This window comes from Sciurus carolinensis, chromosome 2 (genome assembly GCF_902686445.1).
Source record: "Sciurus carolinensis chromosome 2, mSciCar1.2, whole genome shotgun sequence".
Classification (NCBI taxonomy): Eukaryota; Metazoa; Chordata; class Mammalia; order Rodentia; family Sciuridae; genus Sciurus; species Sciurus carolinensis.
Genome location: NC_062214.1, coordinates 29,064,772 through 29,083,122, shown reverse-complemented (window position 1 = coordinate 29,083,122; position 18,351 = coordinate 29,064,772). Strand labels below are relative to the sequence as shown.

The window sequence follows — 18,351 nt, the reverse complement described above, 5'->3', positions numbered from 1 at the left end:
TTTAGTGACTCAGTTTCAAGAAATGGAAATGTTTTAAATAAAATGAGATTGTAGTAGGCACAGAGAACCATACTTTGGATATTCAACCAAGCTCTGAAAGCACAGCTTTTGCTCTCTGGTTTGTCTTAACTATGATTTACTGAAGATCTGCTGACCCTGATGTAGTGGTTAGGACAGATCACCACTACTTAACAGGATAACTCGACAGAGCTGGGTTTGAATTCTGCCTGTTTTTTATTTGCACTGTGCTGTTAAACAAGTTACCTAGGCTCTCTGAACCTGTTTCCTTGTGTGTGAAATGTGACGTCCAAACACCTTGCTGCGTAGAGTGTCGTAGGGACTACTTGAGATGATAAATGAAGTACTCAATGTAGTGCTTGAACATGGGCAGTTGTCACTGAATGGTAGCTCTGTTTCATCAACATCACTGCTGTAATAGTACTCCTGTTTTTGTCAACACAAAAACAAATTAGACTGGTGCAAAATAAGAATATAATCTTTGCTGTCATTTTGGGATTTATTATGCCTTAAAAGATCTCCAGTGACATCTCAATGAAGATATGACAGGTAGGGCTCTAGTCCCACAGTTTATCTCAACATGGAAAAGAGTGCATTTTGTGAGTCTTTATTCACACTTGAGTTCCTGGCTGAGGGAGAATCTGGAATGTGGAAAGACCGTCTAAGAACACATGGAATTACATCAGGTAGGGGGCACTTAACTACAGTGGCGTCTGGTAGCAGAAGGCAGGACTGAGTGGCACCTTGAGCACCTACCTCCCTGTTGAGATTTGAGGCCACTGCTGGTTGGGAAGTGAGGGGTGAATCAGTGTTTTTGGTACATGGGTCTGGAGCACCACCACACAGATGTCAGGGGGAACTGCAAAGGAATTTAGGTGTTATGTGCAGAGCAGGTGACAGTACATATAACAGTACCCTGATGGTGTCTAATTTCCTGACCACGTGTTCCCAGTTTCAGGGGTGGTGGTGGGGAGTCACAGAGGTACCTGGTAAGACCCCTTCTGATGTGGGGCACAAGCTTGTGAATCAGCCTCCCCAGAATCAAATCCAAGTGCATTCCTTGCAGCCTGAGGCAAGTTACTTAATTTCTTGGAACTTTAGTTTCTCAATCTGTAAATATGGATGATGGGGTTATGAGATTTAGGGAGATTGAACTCTTCATGGCTATTCCTAAGAAATTGTAAGTATTTAACAAATGCTATTAATTCTTATTAACAAGGGCAAGTTTTGCCTTCTACGGACCCATTTTTTTATTTCTTTTCTCCCTGACAGGTGGAGCCCCACCTGAGGAAGAGATGCCTATTGTTTCAAAAACCAACATTAAGGAGTACAAAGACAGCTTCTCCAGTGAGAAGTTTGATTTTCAAAATCACCCAAATATCACTTTCTTCGTTTATGTCAGTAATTTCACCTGGCCCATCAAAATTCAGGTAAGATGTGCTTTTGGTCTCAGACATGCAATGATGGTGAACTCTCCTCCATGGACACTAGATTCAGTAATGTGGAACTTGTGGTAAACAAAGTTATGGTTTGCCTTTGTGAGAACTAGGGCAAAGGAGTACTGGGGACATCATGTGTCCCTTGTGAGGGACGTTGGAAGGCCCTTCTGGAAGCAAGTTGGCATATAACACACTTGGTGATTACCCATGTATTCATTTCTTCATTAATCACTTGCCATGAAAGAGGCTGTAGGGCCAAAGAGCCTCAGATCTGAAATGGACAACATGAGTGTCGAGGAAGCAGACGCACTTCCAATCAGTGAGAGCCAGAGCAGTTGGAAAAATGTCCCAAACTGCAATCAGAGTTTACAGCAGGAGAGTGGTTGTAGGAGAAAGTGGAGTGTGGTGGGGTGTGAGAGCACAGGCCTTGCAGTGGGACGGAGGTGGGTTTGACTCCTGGCTCTTGTGCAGATTGTAGGGCCTCTCCAAGTCTCCGGTCGTTTGTGACCTGAAGGGTAGTGCTGAGTGTCTGTGTTGCCTGCTGTGGCCTCATCCACCTGCTCTCAGAGGGCCCTCCCTCCTGTCCAAGACTCATGACCCCATTTGAGCTTTGAGAGATCATGTCCCCCGAGCCCTGGCCTCAGTCCTTGCTGCTCTTGCCTCCTTCATTTTGGGTGAATGTGGAAGTCAGGGATGGGTGGACTTGGAAGGACTGGTTTGCCTTTAGCCTTGGAAGTGTGGTTACTGGACTGGGACTGGGGCTTTATCAGTGTTGGCAGCAGGTCACACAGTTGCCTGGGATGGGTGTGGAGCTACTTGTGGTGCTGTGTCTTCATGCTTGGGACTGTGACTGAAGGACGGTTCATCTTTTCCTTTCTGGAATGTGGAGGACAGGAAAGCTGTTGTATCTTTTCCCACCGCCCTCTCTCCTTTTCCTGTCTGGGTATCTGCACACTTGTCCATCCTCTGATCTGCTTCTCCCTGTGCTCTTGCACACTCTCTGCTTCTCTCCTCAGTCAGTCTTCTTGTAAGCCAGGGCCACGCTCTCTATTTCTGTTCCTCATCTCTACTCACGTGTCAGCCCCCAGCAGTCTGGCTTCGTGCCTGTCACAGTGAACCTCAGCGACGGAATGCTTCAGGCTCCTTTTCTTTCCCATTGCACGGCTTGAGTCTCTTTGCTTCTTGACTGCCCATTCCTTTCCTTTCCTTTTCCTTGGGCCAGCCTCTTTAGGGAGTCCTCTTCCTTAAACATGGGGGTTGTCCAGGATTCAGTCTTAGTCCTCTTCCTATGTTTTCAAATGCATTGAAATAAACCTAATAACACTGCTCTCTTACGTAATCTTTGCAATATTTATGCTTATATAACCCTTTTTGTATGCCAGTGTTTATAATAGCATCATTCCCAATAGCCAAAAGATGGAAACTATCTAAATGTCCATCAACAAATAAATGGATTCACAAAATTGTGTGTGTATATATATATATATATACACACACACATACATATGTGTGTGTGTGTGTGTGTACAATTAATTATTATTTAGACTTGAGAAGGGAAGAAGTAGTTAATACGAGGGAGTCTCCCTCAGTAGCAGAGCAAGTGTTAGCCTTACACAGGGATGTGGGTTCAGTCCTTAGCATACGTAAGAAAAAAGGAAAAGGCAATGAAATTCTGATACATGCTATAACCTGGGTGAACCTCAAAAACATTGTGGTAAGTGAAGTAAGACAGTCACAAAGGACTAATGTTATATGACCTCACTCTCATGAAGTACCCAGAGTACAAAAATTAATACAGACATGCAGTAGATTAGAAGTTATCCCTGACTGGGGGAAATGGAAATTGGAGGTTACTTCTTCAGGATTATTAGAATTTCTGTTGGGGAGATGAAAAGATTTCAAAGTAGGTGGTAGCACTTATTTTACAAAATTATGAATTACTGTCCCTGAAACATAACACTTAAAAATGTTTAAAATGAAGTCAGACGTGGTGCTATGCCCCATGCAGTCCCAACTATTCCAGAGCTAAGGAAGGGGAGTCTGTCTGCCTGGGCAAGAGTGAGACCTTTTCTGGGGAGAAAAAAAAAATCTAACCAAAATTTTAAAAAGTTAAAAAAAGATCACAAGATAATTTTGGAGATGTGTACCACTTTATCATAAATATTTTGAAAGGACAAAAGTTCCAGAATAGCTGTAACAGTTTTGAAAAGGAGGAATAAAATGTGAAGATCATTGTACTCCATGTTAAGGCTTACTGTTTGGGTACAGTAACCAAGACATTGTGGCTGCTGTGAACAGTTAGTCCAATCAGTGGCACAGGCTGGTCTGCACAGCACAGAAATAGAAGCACATAAATCTGTCCAGCTGAGTTTTAGTAAGGATGCAAAGGCCATTCCACGGAGGAAAGAAGGTCTTTCAACAAACAGTGCTAGAGCATTTGGACAACCATAGGCAAAGACACAAACTTCAATGTAAACTCCACATTTTATAAAGAAGTTAGTTCAATATAGAACAAAGACTTAAAGGTAAAGCATAAAACTATACAATATTTAGAAAAAATATACAAGAAAGTTTTTCCTTCTAGAGCTTGGCAAAAAGTATTTAGATTTGATCCATAAAATGAAAAATGAATGTATTGGACATAAAAGCCAAAATTCTTGGCTTTGTGAAAAACCTTGTTAGGAAAAGGGGCAGGCGGAAAGCTATATACTCAAAGAAAATATTTCTGAATCATGTATCTGAAAAAGCACTTGTATCTAGAAAATATCAACTCTCAAAGCTCAATAGTAAGCCAAGTGCAGTGGTGCACACTTGTACTCTCAGGTACCGGGGAGATTCAGACACGAGGATCACAAGTTCAAGGCCAGCCTCGGCAACTTAGTGTAGAAAAATGAGAAAGGTTCTTGGGATTAGGTACAGTGGTAGAGCACCCTGTACCTAATCCCAGGAATCTAAAAATATAAAAACCGGTAAAGAAACAGTTCAATTAGAAAATGAACAAACCAGGGGTGGGAGTGTGGCTCAGTGTAGAGCATTTACCTAGCATGTGGCAGGTCTTGAATTTGAACTATAGGTCCACAAAGAGAGAAAGGGAGAGAGAGAGAGGTAGAGAGGGAAGTAGAGAGGGGGAGAGAGGGGAGAAGAAAGCAAAGGAAAGGGAGGAAGGAAGCAGGGAAGGTGAGATGGAAAGGAGGACAGGAAGAAGCAAATGGGGAAACCAAATCCATGAGACACTTTAGCCAAGAGGCAAATAATCACATGAAAAGATGTTTAGCATCAATAACCATTAGAGAGATGCACATTAAAACCACAGCAAAATATCACTGCATAGCTACTGAAATGGCTAAAATTAAATAGTGAAAAGACAAATCCTGGAGAGGACAAAGATTACTCATATGTCGTTGGTAGGAACCTGTGATGGTCCATCCAGTCTGGAGAATACTTTGGCATTTTCTTCTAAAACTAAATCTGTACTTACTAGACAACCCAGCAATTGTATTTCAGGGCATTTATTCCAGAGAAATGAAAAGCAGCGGTCACAAACACCTGGTCACCAGTGTTTATAGCACCAGTGCAGCAGTATTTGACAGCTTTGTTCATAATAGACAAGAATTGGAGACAACCCAAATATCCTTCAACAGGTGATTGGCTCAATAAATCATGCTACTTACACACTGGAATAATAATACACACTATGGGATAGTACGCGGCAGTGAAAAGAAATGAAGTGTTGATGCACAATAACTTTGATAAATCTTGAGGATATTTTGCTGCCTGCAGGAAAAAAATCTTAGAAATTCACATTACTTCATCACTCCGTTTATATAACATTTGAAAATAAAAATTTGAGATTTTAAATGTCTGTCTACACATGAATATACACACAATACTGAATATGTATGCTGAACCTTCAAATTTCTCTGATGCCTTGTGGCTCTGACTTCTAAACCTTTTAAAATGGCTCATCAGCTTAGGTCAGGCCCAGCCACACAGGAGAAGGGGAATGTGCAGGGTGTGCATCCCAGGGTGGGAATCTTGAGGGGGCACCTCTTGAAACCTCCCACCATAAAGTGCATTTGGACCAGGACTAGCGGGCTTGAGACGGCTCGTCTGATCTCAGGGAGGTTGAGCTCTAAGCTCTCATCAGTGAATTTCTTCCCTTTTCCTTTCCCTCTGTCTTGCCTATCTCCTTCCCTTTCCCTTTCTATTCCTTCTTCTGCTGGGGATTGAAGCCAGGGCCTCAAGCATGCTAAGCACACACTCTGCCACTGAGCCATGTCCCCAGTCCTTGGGTACAAGGTCAATTTGGTGACATTCGACACTGTCAGTTATAGATCATACACATTTTTTGGATTATCTTGATGTAGCCAACTTGATTTGGGATCTAGTCCGTAAGATTGATTGACCTGTTCAGAGTTGAGATTGTTTTCTTACTGACCTCGTCATAGTCCAGCTCCACTGGAACAGCAGGCTGTGTTGTTATAGCTGTAAAGTGATCAGCATTTTTCAGTCTTGGTGAGAATGTTGTCCTGTGCCACGGATGTTTTCCCCAGTGGGAAAGAGGGTTCGTGCACAGAAGCAGCTCTTGTGTGGCAGTAGCCCTGCCGTTGCCAGTGCCAGCTCTAGTTTTTTCCTCCCAGTGGCCTGTGGCTCCACCCTCTGAGGTCCCAGACATGGTGTTAGAACTGTCCTTCTAGAAGTAGATCTTCCCCACATTTGCTTTTCAAGGTAATCATTGTAAGAATCAAGGAGATGTTGGTTTCCCCCGATGTTTGGGTGCTCCTTCCCTGGGCTGGGCTGCTGACTTGAGTCAGATCCACGTGTGAAAGCTGCATGCAGAAGCACTTGTGAAAACAAGCAATGGCTGCTCACCATTGAGTCGGCCACGCTGCCCTTAAACATAGGTAAGTTCTCTGGGAAACATGTCTTTGCTCTGTGGTTCAGGTGACTGCAGTGTCTTCCAACGGTGTGACCAGACCTCTGGCATCGTGTGTTCTCTGCTCCCAGGAGCTCAGTCGAAGCTAGCTCTGTGCTGGGGATGGTCTGGCTGTGTGCTGTGCGGAGGGCTGAGCCCGTGTCCTCCTGGGCATTCTCCACAAGAGGTTCCTTATTGCTCTACTTTTCCCAGGGCTGTACCTTTTCTAGGTGTAAAACAGTGCTTAATTGTTTGCATGTGCATATGCATGGGCGTACACACGCACGCACACACACACACACACACACATTTTGTCCCCCCCTCTCTCATCCTGTCTCTCTGCAACAGTACAAAGTCTGTGAAAATGTGGAGACTTATATAAGGAAGAGAGCGGGGAAACATCTAAATGGTGGAGAGTAGTTCATTCTCTTCAGTTTCAGCATGACTTTCAGTGCAGGCAAAGCCTTTGTGCCTTTGAGTCTCAGCTTTTAAAGCAAAGGAAATCTAATTCTTTACTTAGAAATTCATGTCAACATTGGTGCTTTATAAATGGTAATGCCAAACTTCAGTTCCTTCCCTCTGGACTGATCTGGGGTTCTTTTCCATAATTAGGAACAGATCAAAACCTGTAACTGCTGAGGGAATTTGAAACAAACTATAAAAATCTTTGTAGATGCAGTTTAAAAATTTTTTTCAAAACCCAACATACTCAGACTGAAAAGACCTGTGTGTAGGAGAGTGGCGGTGTGTTGGGGCCAGTGGCGCCTTTTCTGGCCAGTGGTTCCTGTGGGTGAGGTCCCTTCCCTCAGCCTGGTCTTACTGAAAGCTCTCCTGGTTGTGTTCCCGGTGAGCAGGAGCTCAGCGGCTTCTGCAGTGCCCACAGCGTGGGAGGGTAGGTGTTCAAGACAGAGAAGGGACAAGCAGGCGTGTGTGCAGTGGGGAGGTGGGTGGCGGGGCTGGGCTCTGGCTGGTCACTCACTCTGCACAGAAGTGGTGATTGTAGGTGGAACTGACATTAAAGCCCTCTCTGTGCTGGCCGTTTCATGTCTACCAGGGAAGCCAACCCAGGATTTGCCATGAGAACTGGGTGCTCATTCTGGCTTGCAGGGATGTTTCTGGGTGCTGACAGGATAGCTGTACTGAGCAAGGGGTGTGTGAAACTTTTGTTCCCTCAGATACACGTTTTAAAGTAACAGCTTCACTGAGGTAGAATTCACATCCCATACAACTCGCCCAGGTGAAGTACATAGTCAGTGGGGTTTAATGGTCACTAGAGCTGTGCAGCCCTCACCACAATCACTTTTAGAATATTTTTATTACTCCCAGAGGAAGCCCATTAACAGGCCCTCCCCATGTGTCCTACCTCTGGCAGTCACCCTCCTGTTCTTCCTGTGCCTCCATTTGCCTGTGCCCGACATTTTACATAAATTAAATGATATAATGTGTGGTCCTTTGGCCGGCTTCTTTCATTTGGCATAGTGTTTTCAAAGATCACGTTTAGAGGGCTGGGGTTGTGGCTCAGGGGTAGAGTGCTTGCCTAGGCACTGGGTTCAATCCTCAGCACCACATAAAGATAAATAAAATGAAAGTATTATGTCCATCTACAACTAAAATATTTTGAAAACAAAATCATGTTTAGACTGTTTCATTATTTTATTTCTTGTTAAAGCTGGATGATAGTCTGTGGAATGTCTGTGCACATTCATTTATCCATTTATCTGTTGTTAAAGGACACTTGAATTGTTTTCACCTTTGAGTTATTATGAGTAATGCCAGTTATATATGTAGTTAGTTAGTTACTTAGTTTGTGTGTGTGTGTGATGCTGCGGATTGAACTCAAGCCCTAGGACTTGCTAGGCAAGTGCTCTACCACTGGGCGATATGCCAGCCTAAGATATGGTTATGCATTGTGTAGTGCCAATGCATTCACATGACTCCTGGTGCTGGTATCTGAACCTTCAGAGTCTTTGGAATCATAAAACTGTGAAAAACACTTCAAACTGAGCTGTAGTTAAAGTATGAGTCTTTCTTTGTTCCAAACTACATTTAAAAGGTTCTGGTCCTGCCTGCGGTTTTCATTGTGGGAGAGAATTCTCATCCTTCTTGAGAGTCTCCTCTCCTTCTTTTTACCTGTGTCTCTAGCTGTTTCTTTTCAGTCTTTTTTTTTTTAAATAAATCTTTCCTTCTTTTTAATTTTTTTTAGTTGTCAATGGATCTTTTATTTTATTTATTTATTTATTTATATGGGATGCTGAGGTCGAACCCAGGGCCTCACACATGACAGGCAAGCACTCTGCCACTGAACCACATCTCTGCCCCTCTTCTCAGTTTTTTACCACTGTTGTTTCCTAGGGTTTCAGCTCAGTGGCATTAACTGACCAGAGCTGGGGTCTACCTTTTCTGTGCCAGCACAAAGAAGCATTAGACAGGTGATGAGTAAGACCAGGTGAGAGTCACTGGGATCCAGTCCAGGGCTATGGTCTCAACATAGAGTTCCGTATAGACTTTGGTTTTTAAAATCCTGGAAAATTCAAGTTGGTAATAGTCCTGGACCCAGGTTAGGAGATACTCAGCTGGTGTCCACAGAGTCTTCTACCCTTGGCCGTTTGCAGACAATAGACCTAAGGCCTTATGGGAGGACTCAGTCCTCTCCTGGCTGCCAGCCTTGCAGTGTTCAGAACTATGTGCCAAGATTGGCATGATCAGACCAGGAGCCCTGAGGGCAGCCATGGCCACTTAGGCTCTGTCTGGACCTGATGTGAGGAATGGACACTCTCAAGGTCTTCAGCATTTGCCCAGCCTCCCCTATCTTGCTTGCTTGTAACATTGAAGGTCTTGGTCTCCACCAAGATAAAGACAAAGTAGAAGTTCTTTATTCTCTCTTTTCAAACTTTCAGTGATCTTTCCCCGATTGTCATTCAGTATTCATTCATTGATTCATTCATTCATTCAAAGTTTTTGACTGTGTACTTTGTGGATAGCACATAATAGATGCAAAATTCACATGATTTTTTTTTAAAGAAAACATTTGTTCCCTGGTAGTTAAGTATAAGAATTGTTTCTTTTTTTCCCCTTCGGGTACATTGGGTTCAGGCTTTATGTAAGATGAGAAGTTCATTCTCTGCCTGTTTCCACACAGACGCATTCCCTTCTCTCAGAGACATACAAAAACCTTTGGGTTTCACCGACCCCAGAGACTTGGAAATGTTCCTTTGATCTGATCCTCATTTTCTGGCTGCTTCTCCTACTGCCCTGGGCCCTCTTTTTCCTGAGGGCAACCACCCTCACTCATGTATGACAAGCATGGATACAGAATAGTCACTGAGGTTCCAGAGCCTCCATAGGCCCACCATGTGGACATTCCATAGTCCTAGGCACTTTAAAAATGCCAAAGCATCCTTTCTATTCCCTCCCTTTCCCACAGATCATGTATGGGCCCTTTTGCTTCTAAACATTGTCCTCTGCGCCTCTATCCTATCCTTCCCAACCACTCTCTGCTCCATCCAGGGCTTTAACCTAAACAAGTGAAGATGAATTTTTTCAGTGCAGTTCCTAAATCACTAAAGATTTTGTTCAGTGGACTAAGTATGGGAGATGCTTTTTTAGTTCTTATTTCTGAGTTTCCCGAAGTGTGGCCTTTGGACATGCTTCAGATACAGGAGAGGGGCCAGGGGTTCTACTGCAGCAAGCTCTGCAGAGTTGGGAACCAAAATACTTTTTGTAATATAATGGCATTTCTGTTCTTGTGTGATAGGTACAGATGACCTTTTCATTCTTTCTCCTACAACAATTAAAAAGTCTGGAATTGCCAGGCATGGTGGCACATACCTGTAATCCCAGCTACTTAGGAGGCTGAGGCAGAAGGATCCCAAGTTCAAGACCCTGTCTCAAAAATAAAATTTAAATAAGAGACTAGGAATGTAACTCAGTGGCACAGTGCCTCTGGGTTCAATCCCATTAAAAAAAAAATGTCAGGAATTGGTGTCTTCATGGTGAACAGTACAGGAATCTTCTCCAGGATATCTTGATATCTTTGTATCCACAGCTATAACAGAAGGTAGAATGTGACCAGAAGGTAGACTGTCACATGCCCTGAAAGGGAAGTGAATCAAGTGCCAAGAGATCCTAGAGCAGAGTGAGTCAGTTCCATTGGTGACTGACTGAGGGAGGGAGAGAGAGATATTGCTGGTCCCCAAAGGACCAGGAGGACCCACTGCAGACAGGGAAGGAGGCTCTCTGGTGGCCAACTGCCTGGCATCAAGGACAGTAGTACAAAACACTAAAAACATTTGTTTGAAGCACAGAATTAGTGTACGGAAAGTGGAGATCCACTGTATTTTGCTCAAATCCCTGGGGCTTGCTGGGCTTCTGAATTTCTTAGAATTTGTCTAACATACCCGGAGGCCATAAATATGCCATAAGCAAGCATCTTGGTGAAAGTTGGGCTGGAACCAGCTTGTAGAAATGTAGGGGCACAGATTTTATGTCCTTAGACTATGGATGTAACTACCTACTGTTGAAAGGGAAAAGAATGATGCTGTAAGTTTTGTTTATAAATAAGAATGAGACTTTCTTCTTTGTATTAAAATAGAAGTTAGTATAGGAAGTTCTCATTATCTTCACATTCAGAAAATCCCCCAAATCCATTTCACCACTTTCAGAATCAGTAAAAAACTCTGACTGGAATACTATTTGAAAAATGAAACCAAAAAGAATGAAAAATGTTCTTTTAAATTTTATAGTTAACAAAATTTAAACTATAGTTGCAGCCGTGAACCAGTTCTTAAAAGAAAGAAAAATCAATAATTTCATGCTGAGTCTTGGGAGAAAGAGGTCATTGTTTTTCTCAATTATCATATTCATTTATTCAGCAAATTTTTCTTAACATGTCTATTATGTGTTCATCTGGGCACATCTACTCTGAGCACTGGAGATATAGTAGTCATTACGGTAGGGTAAACCCCCTGTTCTCCATTCTCACAGATTCTACTTTCTAGTGGAAGAAAAAGACCATAAATGAATGTAAGAGCTGAGAAGAAAATCAGAGCAGGGATAAGGGGGTAGAGGTGGGTCTTAGGTTGTATGATGGTGCTCACAAAGTTGATAGCTCTAGAGTGGAGTCCTTCACTGCAACCCAAGTGAGTGGTTAAGGCAGGAGGATCACCAGTTCAAGGCCAGCCTGGGCCATTTATCAAGACTGCCTCAGAATTTAAAAAAAAAATTTTTTTTTGTACTAGAGACTGAACCCAGGGGTGCTTAACCACTGAGCCACATCCCAGCCCTTTATATATATATTATAATATATTATAATATATAATATTATACAATATAATATTTATATTATATAATATATTATATATATTATATATATATAATATTGTATAATATTGTATATTATAATATATAAAGGGCTGGGGATGTAGTCTTATTAGAGACAGGGTATATATATCTTATTTGAGACAATTACCCTGGGATTCTCTTTTATTTTCATAGTCTTCGTTATATTAATTTCATTTTCCATATATATATCTTATTAGAGACAGGATATCTGTATATATATGTTATTAGAGACAGGGTCTCACTGAGTTGCTCAGGGCCTCACTAAGTTGCTGAGGCTGGCTTTGAACTCACAATCCTTCTGCCTCAGCCTCAGCCTCAGTTTCCCAAGCCACTGGGATTATAGGAATTTGCCACCACGCTTGGCTCAGAATGAAATATTTTAAAGGGCAGGGAATTGACTTAGTGGTAGAGTGCTTATTCTACCATTTATGAGGCCCTGGGTTCAATCCCTAGCACTGCAAAAAGAAAAAAAAGTTTCAGATTTCAGAGCATTTTGGATTTTGAATTTTCACCTTCAGGATGTTCAGTTGGTAAAGTCTAGGCAAATATTCCTAGATCCAAAAAAAATTTCAGATTTTGAAATACTACTCTCAAACATTTCCAGATGAGAGATACTAAACTGGTACCTATGTCTCTTCAAGAGGGCTTTATGCTCTAAAGAAAGGAGGGAAAACACCTTGACATCTGGCCAATAGTAAGTAAATTGTAGGTGATCCCAAGGTCACAATTATTATATTTAATGAACTGAGATACACATTTCTTCATATTCTAAAATGCCTGAAATCACAATGTATCTTACAGCCAATGATTTAAAAAACCTGGCAGTGTTTGACAGAGTTTTTTTTCTTAATAGTACAAAAATAAGGGCTGGGAGTGTAGCTCAGTGGTAGACCACTTGCCTAATACGTGGGAGACTCTGGGTTCTATTCCCAGTATAGAAAAAAAAAGTAGTACACAAAATAATTTTGCCTCTTTCAGTATGGGGTCTTAAATTTGATGAAATACATGGTGGGTTGGGGTTTTTTTTTTTTTTTTTTTTGGATTTTGGGTCTAAAGACTGTTGACTGTATAGTAAGATTGAGTTCTACCTGATAACATATTGTCAGATGATAATGTAGCAAAACTCAAGACACAATTTCATAAACAAAGGAAAGCATCTTGAGTTGAGTACACATTGGGTACACAAATGTTGAAGAATGAGGACTTAAACAGAGTCGGCCCACCTGAGGTAGATCCAAGGGTCAGTCCTGGGATGGAGCCAAGAGAGCATTGTGTCCAAGGGAGGGGCCGGAAGGGAGGGAGCAGATCCTTTTGCCCATCATTGGGGTTACAGTGTCACCACTGGGGTTTCAGGATAGGAGTCTGAGGGGTCAGACTGAAGGAACTTCGGATCCAGTATACAGTGCAGAGGAGGCTGTAGGAAGTTGTGTGGAAGCCTTAGAATAGGTTTTGGGGTTTGCAACTCAACAAGGAAAGAAACTAAAGGGTGGGGCACTTTGCCCTAAGTTAAAATTTTTTTCATTAACTTTTTAAAAAATGTAAAGTCTGTCTTTCAGCTCAGCTTTTGAAATGAGGAGGCTGAGTCAGTGGTGCTATTTTGTAGCCAAATAACCTGCCACCTGTTTTTCTACCACAGATCGCCTTCTTTTAACACATCAACTTTATGAACTGGTGCAGTTCTTCAAAACTTTCTTCAGGTAATTTCTTTCATATAAATAATACCTTTTTTATAATTAAGTCCTTAATTACATAATCAACTCATAAAAAATAAAGGAATAGCCAGATGTGGTAACATTTACCTGTAATCCTAGTTTGAGGCATGAAGATTGCAAGTCAAGTCAATTTGGTACTTTAGTGAAACCCTATCTCAAAATTTAAAAAATGTAAAGGACTGGGATGTAGCTCTGTGCTAGAGCACCCCTGGGTTCAATCCCTAGTCCTGTAAAAATTTAAAATTAAAAAAGATAAAATAATAATCCTATGTTTCCCAAAAGATCAAAATTACTTTATATATGTCCTGAAAAGTTGCATGTCAGTTACATTAATGTAAACTCAGTCTAAACTGATAAAAGGAAAACATTTGATTTGCATGGTCTGGCTTGGGTGGGGGCAGCTTTGCATGTACCCTATACTAAATTACAGCTAAACTGTATCTTCATATGGAAATAGTTCTGGACTAAATGTTAACTATGATTATTGATGTGAGCTACATGTATGCTTCCTCTTGTTTAAGAGATGATTATTCCAGTGATTGATCATGTAGTTTTGAAGCTAAAAGTGGTTATTTTTCAGCCCCCAGGATTCTCTCTTTTAGTTTCATAGTCTTGCTTATTTTAATTTCATTTTTCTGGAAATACTTTATAGAAACAATTTTAAAAGGTGAATACGTGCTGCCGTGCTTATAAGAGAAAGCCACAGCAGCCTGCCTCACACCTTCCCGTTCCCTCCTCCCCCAATTTAAATTGTTCTGGCTGTTTTTTACCTCTCTACACCCACACTAATTCTTGATTTTCAGTTCAGTTATCTCTTGATGTCCTCTAGGAGGTGAGGATTTACTGTCTTACATTGCCCCACCCAGCAACTCCCTCCACACCACAAATGCATACAAAATCTCCTGCCTCGCATTCATTTGATTCAGTTATATCTTACGGTTTGGCCAGATTAGTGATCCCTATTCATGTTATTATGACCCTAACACTCTTATTCACAGCTGAATTGAACTCAGTGCCCCCCTATTTTCTGAATAAGCAATCACTCTCTGGTTATCCTAAATCTAATATTTGCCATGTTTTGTCCTTTCCATGTTTGGCTTTTCTACAAACCTACCCCTGATTTATGCCTGTCCTCTGACAGAAATGAAACATCTGTCACTATGGTGAAACCCAAGCAGGTGTTCTCTTGGAGACGTGTGCCCTGGAGCCCTGTTAGCCTCCTGCCCTCCAGAGCACTAAGTTGTCCCAGGCCTGCTGTGCACGACCGTCATCTTAGGAATGTCCTGCACCTTCCTCCTGTGTTGAAGTCTGTTTCCATGTCATAACTTTGCTATATATCCCTTCCTTTCACTGGAGCATATTTTCCAGGAGGTTCCTGAGAAATGTACATGGGAGGTACCTTCCCTTTCCTGTGAGCTTCCCCTACTAGAAATAAAAATGTCTTTTTGCAGGGGGCGGGGAGCTGGGGATTGAACCCGGGACCTCTTAACATGCCAGGCAAGTGTTCTACTGCTGAGCTACACCCCCAGCCCAAATGTCTTTATTTTTATCCTCACAATTTGATTAAGAGTTTGATTACTAAATTTTAGGTTGGAAATAATTTCCCACTTCAACTATTTTCAAATAAAATTTAAGGTATTCTGTCACAGAATAGTTAAAAAGAATATCAGAGCCCCATGCAGTGACACACACCAATAATCCCAGCTACTTGGCAGACTGAGGCAGGAAGATCATAAATTTGAGACCAGATTCAGCAACTTAGTGAGACCCTGTCCCATATTTTTTAATATAAGGGCTGTGAATATAACTTAGGACTAGAGTGCCCCAAGGTTTAATCTCCGCTAGTGGAGGAAAAGAAAAAAGGCATGTATTAGAAAACACATTCCTCTCAATAAATTAGAAAAAAAAAAAAGTGCTCATTAAACCTAAAGAAAATAGCAGGACTGGGAATGGCAGCACAGGCTTGTTATCCTAGTGACTTGGGAGGTCGAGGCAGGAAGATCGCAAGTTCAGGGCCAGCCTGGGCAATTTAGTGAGACTCTGAGCAACTTAGCAAGACCCTACTTCAAAATAAAAGACAAAAAGAGTTGGGGATGTAGTTCAGTGGTAAAGTGCCTCTGGGTTCAATCCCCAGTACCCCCCTAAAAAAAATTTTTTTTAAAGGAAAGTAGAAGGAAGTATGAAATGTAAATAGGTGCAGAAATTAATGATCTAAGGAAAGAAGTCCATAATTTAGATTTTTTTAAAAAAATTTTATACTAGGGATTGTACCCAGCAGTGCTTCACCACTGAGTCACAATCCTATCCCTTTTTTTATTTTTTATTTTGAGGTGGTCTTGCTAAATTGCTTAGGACCTTGCTAAATTGCTGAGGCTGGCCTTGAACTTGGAACTGCCTGCCTCAGTCTCAGAAGTTGCTGGGATTACAGGCGTGTGCCACCATGCCCAACTGCTAAATTGGATATTTGAAAAGAGTAATATTTTAAATACCAATGTTGGAAATAAAAGGGAGCATTACTCCAAATTCTACATTTTCCCCTCAGAAGAGAATTTAATAAGCAACTACGTGTGAATAAATTTGAGAACATAACAGATGGAATGGGAAAATTTAAAAGAGGACTATTTACACCTTATCAATACTGACACAGAAGAGATAGAAAACCCCAACAGTCTATATTTATTTTAAATATAGTATTTATACATAGTTTAAATTTTCCCACAGTGAAAACTGTAGGCCTTGTGGCTTCATTGGTAACATAACCTTTTAAGAAAGAAGTAATATCAATATAATTAATTCTCAAGAAAGGATAAGGAAGGAATACACTGCAATTTGTGTTATGATCCTAGCACAACCCGACAAGAATATCATGAGAAACAAATTCACAAGACACTCTCATGAAAGAAGAAACAAAATCTGTCAGTAATAGAAATGCTACCAACTCATAACCCAGTTGGATTTATGTAGGAATTGCAAGATTGATTTAGCATAAGACAGGCAATCAGTATAAATCACATTATTTGCATAAAGGAGGAGAATGATATGATCATCTTCATTGCTGAGGGAAACATTTAATAAAAAGTTAATAGCTCTTCATTTAAAAACCTCTTCAAAACTAGGAATAGAAAGAAACTTCTTTAAATCTGATTAAGGATCTATAGAAAGTCAGCAGCAAAATACATTCTTAAAGAGAAAGAGACAGATATCCGATATCACTTCTATTCCACATTGTAATGGCGGTTCTAACCACTACAGAAAGATTAAAAAAAAAAAAAGTAAGTAAGTAAAGGATGGACATCATCATTACTCATGATATGATTGTATTCCTAAAATTTCTAAAGAATCTACAGATAAAGTATTAGAATTAATGAGATAGGGCAGGGGGAAATAGGTGTGGATAGCCTGGGAGCTGGCTCAGCCAGGCATCCTTCCACCATATGACTGGACAAAACCAGTCTTTCTGACCACAAGGTGGCCATGCTCTTCAAGCCAGCTCCAATTGGTTTCACACATGCACACCAGAAGAACCTCCTGACCAAACTTGACCTTTCTGCTCATTTTGACTGATTACCATGGGTCATCACCCACCCCTTAGCTGCATACTTAGATGCTAATGAGGCTAGGTAAGATTCCATAAGGAGCCTCCCAATCCAGAAAACTATCCATAATCAACCCCTGCTTTCTGAATATTCATTCCCTTCAACACTATAAAGCACCTCCCACCTAAGAGGCAGCTCAGTTCTTTTCTTTTCTTTTTTTATTCATTGTACATCTATCATTTCTCTGATTGTACAGAGTCGCACCATTGCATAATCATACATGTACATAGAGTAATGATGTTTGTCTCATTCTACTATTTTTCCTTCCCTCCCCACCCCTCATTTTCCTCCATACAATCCATCCTTCCTCCATTCTTGCCTCCCTCCCACCCCCACCACCAAACAGATGATGTTTGGTTTTTTGGGATTGGCTTATTTCACTTAGCATGATATTCTCCAACTCCATCCATTTACCTGCAAATGCCATAATTTTGTTCTTCTTTATAGCTGAATAATATTCCATTGTGTATATATGCCACAGTTTCTTTATCCATTCATCTATTGAAGGGCATCTAAATGGTTCCACAATCTAGCTCTTGTGAATTGAGCAGAGGCAGCTCAGTTCTTGAGGATGCCCACACTCGTAGCATGTGTATCTTTTGCTTTTCAAACAATCTTTTCCTCTGCTCCTAAAACCTGAAGTGTCCTGAAATTCCTTTCTGTGACCTTGGTGAAGAGCCTGGAGGGCAAATGAAGGTTTCCTCTGCTCTAAGAGACCTCAGAGACCCCTGGCCAGTGACACTAATAAGTGAATTCAGAAAAGTTGCTAGTCACGAGGGTAATGTTAAAAAATCAATTTTACATTGTCCCAACATCTCTGTCTTCCAGGCCTTATCCATAAGGGTTAGTGCTGACACGAGAACCATGCAATTGTATTTCCCTCAGCAAACCATCTGGTGGCCTCCTCGGGGACCCTTTTTACCATGAAAGAAGAAATCTCTTCCTGGAGGATGCTGGAAGCAGATGGGCTTGAATCAAGACTCATCCCCATCCCTATGGACCTAGTCTGCCTGCTGTGAGCTGATGAGTTTGAGAAAGAAAACTGTGGACAAGATCCAACTCGCCCTTGATAAGTTTCACTTGAAATATCTTTACTTCAGTTGCATTTTGTTCTCTTGAGGGTCAGAGACCAAGTGTTTTCTACAGTCTTAATTAGCTTCTGTATATTGACTCTCCACCAGCAGCATGGTCGTGGCCCTTCAGGCTTGGAGGGAAATAAAAAGAATTAAATAAAGACATTCAGTATTTCTAAAGGAAAAAATGTTCTGTTTCTATATTTCACCAGCTAAAATGAAATTCCCATGTTTGTGTTCCTTTGATCAATAAAATTA

The 18,351-nt window shown here is 41.3% G+C and overlaps 1 protein-coding gene across 1 annotated transcript in view; it reads left to right on the top strand.

Moving 5' to 3' along the window:
* Positions 1-18,351, top strand: part of LOC124977466 (attractin-like) — a 94,194-nt gene extending 75,843 nt beyond the window's left edge. The window contains 3 exon segments of the mRNA XM_047541025.1: positions 1,291-1,448; positions 13,349-13,409; positions 17,906-18,351. Coding sequence (XP_047396981.1) covers positions 1,291-1,448; positions 13,349-13,363 — 173 coding nt within the window. The 3' untranslated portion in view covers positions 13,364-13,409; positions 17,906-18,351.